The sequence below is a fragment of the Penaeus chinensis genome, chromosome 40 (genome assembly GCF_019202785.1).
Source record: "Penaeus chinensis breed Huanghai No. 1 chromosome 40, ASM1920278v2, whole genome shotgun sequence".
NCBI lineage: Eukaryota > Metazoa > Arthropoda > Malacostraca > Decapoda > Penaeidae > Penaeus > Penaeus chinensis.
This window is the reverse complement of record NC_061858.1, coordinates 10,729,546-10,734,545: the sequence shown is the minus strand read 5'-3', so window position 1 is coordinate 10,734,545 and position 5,000 is coordinate 10,729,546. Positions and strand designations below refer to the sequence as shown.

The 5,000-nt window shown below is 40.4% G+C and overlaps 1 protein-coding gene across 1 annotated transcript in view; it reads left to right on the top strand.

Moving 5' to 3' along the window:
• The window catches only part of LOC125047100 (ATP-binding cassette sub-family D member 2-like), a 30,006-nt gene that overhangs the window by 8,408 nt on the left and 16,598 nt on the right, over positions 1 to 5,000 (top strand). The window contains exons 2-5 of the mRNA XM_047645206.1: positions 2,421 to 2,593; positions 3,208 to 3,382; positions 3,544 to 3,653; positions 4,310 to 4,484. Coding sequence (XP_047501162.1) covers positions 2,421 to 2,593; positions 3,208 to 3,382; positions 3,544 to 3,653; positions 4,310 to 4,484 — 633 coding nt within the window. The remainder of the gene's footprint in view (positions 1 to 2,420; positions 2,594 to 3,207; positions 3,383 to 3,543; positions 3,654 to 4,309; positions 4,485 to 5,000) is intronic.

The following is a 5,000-nucleotide window of genomic DNA, read 5'->3' as shown; positions in this document are numbered from 1 at the left end:
CTCCCCACACACAAACTCCCCGCACACAAACTCCCCGCACACAAACTCCCCACACACAAACTCCCCACACACAAACTCCCCGCACACAAACTCCCCGCACACAAACTCCCCGCACACAAACTCCCCGCACACAAACTCCCCGCACACAAACTCCCCGCACACAAACTCCCCGCACACAAACTCCCCGCACACAGACTCCCCGCACACAAACTCCCCACACACAAACTCCCCGCACACAAACTCCCCACACACAAACTCCCCACACACAAACTCCCCGCACACAAACTCCCCGCACACAAACTCCCCGCACACAAACTCCCCGCACACAAACTCCCCACACACAAACTCCCCGCACACAAACTCCCCGCACACAAACTCCCCACACACAAACTCCCCACACACAAACTCCCCGCACCCAAACTCCCCGCACCCAAACTCCCCACACACAAACTCCCCACACACAAACTCCCCACACACAAACTCCCCACACACAAACTCCCCACATATACACACATACCCCACACACACAGCCCCTCAAACACAGCCCCCCCCCCCCACACACACACACCCCACATGTGTGTGTATGTGTATGTGTGTGTGTGCGTGAATGTGCGTGTGCGCGCGCGCGTCCATCGTTCTCTAACCCTCTCCTTACTGAGTCCTCCCAAAAAATAGTCTCTAAATCATGAGAACCGAAAGGAGGAAATGACGCATCCTTTCATTTTCTGTTGGCGATGGAGGGCGTTACTCAGGCCGCGGGGTGAGGGGCTGCGTCCCCGCGTGGCTCCAAGGCCCATCAGGAAGCGATAGGACTATAGGATTAAAGGACTAAAAGGCTACCTCGCTTGGGCTGCAGGTGAATGTCCGGCTTGCGATGGTTTGTTTATTTGTTGTCATAGCAACGGAGGAATAGTGAAGATGGTGATGAGGACAGGGCCATCGCTGATAATGTTACTGATAAAGACTTGCAGGAGTGTGATATTTAATGACAGTGACTCTAATAATGATTGCAGTAATGTAAATGTTTTCAATAATAATAGTAACTTTAAAGTTATAAATAAGGATATCGATTAATGACATCAAGAACTAAAAAAAAATCGTGTTAAAGGGTGGACAGATACGAGAGGGATACAAAAAAGATGAAAATAGCAAGAGGTAGGCAAACTGAAATAAAGATAGGGTAAGCGATAGCAGGCGAATGTCCTAAAAATAAAAATCGGCGTTAGGGGGGATGAAAAGGCGATTGAGAAGCATATGGGAGAAAAAAGCGTCATGAAGAAAGGAAAAAAGAAAGAAAGAAAGGAGGGAAGAGCGAGAAGAGAGGCGAATGCAAGGGAGAGAGCGAGATCGAGCGAGGGTCGGTAAGGAGGAAGCAGTCAGAGTCCAAGGTCAGCCGAGATCCGAGTTGTGTAATTACAGTGCAGTGGAGTTGCTTTGTCCCGAGTCACTGAGATAGAAGCGCATTGCGTTCCACCGGCGAGCGGAGCTTGCATCAGGCAGCGCTTGCAAAAGAGGCGCTCGCCGTCACGAGGGGGAGGCTTGAATTGCGCGAGGGGGGGCATGCGGGCAGGGCGGGGAGGTGCCTTCAATCGCCGCCTGGGAGTGCAGGTGGCACGGGTGGGGGCTGTTGGCCGAGAATGATGTGGCAATGCACAAATTGCACTGATAACTGCATAGGACCATACTCGCGAAGAGCCCGCGCGAACGGGAGATACATGCTGTTAATGCATAGGCAGAAAGAACATGTAAAAAAGAATTATGATTTTTATATGATTTATATATACATATATATATATACATACACATATACATTATGTATATGTGTATATATATATCTTAATTATGTGTGTGTGTATATATATATGTATACACACACACACACACACACACACACACACACACACACACACACACACACACACACACACACACACACACACACACACACACACACACTACATATATATATATATATTATATTTATATATATATATATATATATATATATATATATGTATGTATATATATATATATGCGTGTGTGTGTGTGTGTGTGTGTGTGTGTGTGTGTGTGTGTGTGTGTGTACATCATATGTATAATATATATATATATATATATACATACATACATACATACACACACACATATATACACACACACACACACTCATATATAATGTAAATTGCTGCACACACAATGTCCAACAAATAAACACTTAAACTCTACACTCCCCCCCCCCCCCCCCAACACACGTTTCATTCACTGTCACTTGCTCACTCACTTACTCACGCACTCACACAAAAACATGCATACATACATGCACACATAGATGCACACATGCGCACACATATGCAGTGGGTGTATGTGCAGTCTGATTTCCCTCCATCAGAGTTTAAGACCAAATGCATTGATTATTTCAGGTCCAGTCTTAGGAACACTGGTGATCATACTGACTGGAAGGATCCTAAGGAAGGTGTCACCCAAGTTTGGATCTCTTGTGGCCGAGGAAGCTCACAGGAAAGGCTACCTGAGAGCTATTCACTCCAGGATTATCACAAATGCTGAAGAGATTGCTTTCTATGGGGGACACAAGGTGGGTAAGAAGTACCTACTACAAGGGGGAATGTTGCTTTGTCTTATTTTTCATTGATGTGGATGGACACATGCTCAGATCTAAGTTCATGGACACACTACATTGACACCACCCTAAGGCAGACACTATCTTGACTAGATGCAATTAGCAAATATTCTATTGCAGTTACAGATATTCACTCTTATCCTTACTTACCAACATTAATATGTTTATGCATTCCTGTGTTGCATCACATGTCATTGATACAACCATATACTTTCATACTTTGTATAGATGCACTTCCTATTCTAATTCCTCTGGTTCCTTATTGAAATAAATTTACTTGCTTGGTTATATACATGTCTGTAACATGTGTTTTTGAAGTAATTACTATTGAATTAGAGAATTTATATTGATGAAAAGAGTCAGTGTATGCTCAACTTGAATGTCTTAGTTAATTAGTATTACTGGTCTCAAGAACAATTGTTTTAGACCACCTAAATATCTTGGTGTCAATTGGCTTTCAAACTTTGAGTTTCAGCTTAGGTGGATAATTCATATTGTAGGATATTTTTTACCAATCTTTTGCACTGATACAGAATCCTATTAAATTGCTCTTTTAACTCATGTCCCAGGTAGAGCTTAACATCTTGCAAGGAGCATATCAGTCACTTGTGAAACAGATGGGTGTTATCTTCAGCAAGCGACTGTGGTACATCATGTTAGAGCAGTTCCTCATGAAGTATGTGTGGTCTGGAGCAGGAATGGTCATGGTTTCCATACCCCTTCTGACATCAACCAAAAATGAATGTACGTGGCTGCTTGTCAGTAGTTATCACCAAACAGTTCCTGTGAATATATATTTAAAATTTCTTGTGTAATTCTACATAGCCATTATATTTTGTACCAAAAAGTTTAGATTATGTTTTTTTTAATTTGACTATTTTTTACATTAATTACTTACTGAACAGCTGGTGAATCAGATGGAGGAGTGTCAGACAGAACACAGTATTTCACCACAGCCAAGAATATGTTAGCGTCTGGTGCTGATGCAATAGAACGTCTTATGACATCATATAAGGTAAGATGTTTTCTTGCTATTCCATTGTTAATAAGAAAGGGTAATGATCATAAAATTACAGTTATGGTTTTAAAGAGAATTGTGCTACTTACAATTCCTGTCTAATGCTTTTGCAAGTCTTGCTTTTTAATTATTCTTGTGTGGATAATTGATATGATGTCAGCAGGTGATATTAGATGAATAGGAGTAGGAGTAAGTATAATGTTTTTCATGTGCTTATAAACATTGATAACTTTAACACCATATCCTGTGAATGGAATATGATTAGGTCTCTTGCTACATAACTTGATCTTGCAACCTCTACATTATTCAGCATTTTTTATCAGTGTTCCTGTTATGAAAAGAATTCTGTTAAATTTTTTGTGTTCAGAAATGATAAGAAGTGACTAATGCTATTCATTTAAGTTAGGGAGAGAGATTGGCAGTTATGATGTGGGTACAAAAAGTACAATAAGAACTATTATTTTATTTTTTATAAGTCCTTAGACCTATTAGACCTATTTGAGTACTTAAAGTTTCATACTTCTCAATATGATACTCTTAGTTTTATTGCAGGTATAGAGTATTAAGTTATTGGTGGCTCACACATAAACTTTTACAACTGCATTACATGATGAATAGTCAATCAGTTTTACAACTGAAAAACAATTTTTCAGGAAATTGTAGAGTTGGCAGGATATACTGCTCGGGTTGGGAACATGATAGAGGTATTTGAGGATGTGCAGTGTGGAAGATATCAAAGACCAGCTGTGATGAACAACGGAAACAAACTGCCAGAGAGAGGAGTAGGGGCTAATCTCATCCTCAAAAATGGCATGCCTGTTATTAATGGTCAGTTTCCTTGCTTCACTTTCTTCTCATGTACTGACCGAAGTTGGCTCCTTTTACACACTTTTCTTTCATTCCTTTTTTTGCTTCTCTAAATTGCTGCAAGAATTTACTTTATCTTTATCTCACTTTTTAACTTGTGTCAGAATCCTGCTTGGATAAGATATCTTTAGTCATTTTTTTTTTTTTTTTACAGCTGTTTGCTTTTAGATATTGGAGAGAAATTAAATGAATTATTTTGTCCATGGTCTCACATGGATTTTAATGGCAGGATTTGTTGGGTAAATAGATTTGATTTACTAAGGGAGCAACTTTCATCAGCAGCATGATATAAAGATAGACACGTTTTGCCTTGACTGTTACTTCTCATACTTGATTTCTGTCCGTTTCCTTTTTCTCTTTCTTTATATCTATGTAATTACTGATAAATCTTATAAATTGGTTCTGTAGAAAATATTTATAATCAGTGATCATCTTTTCCCTGGTACTGTAGTGCATGCCAGACCCTTCCTGTTTTAT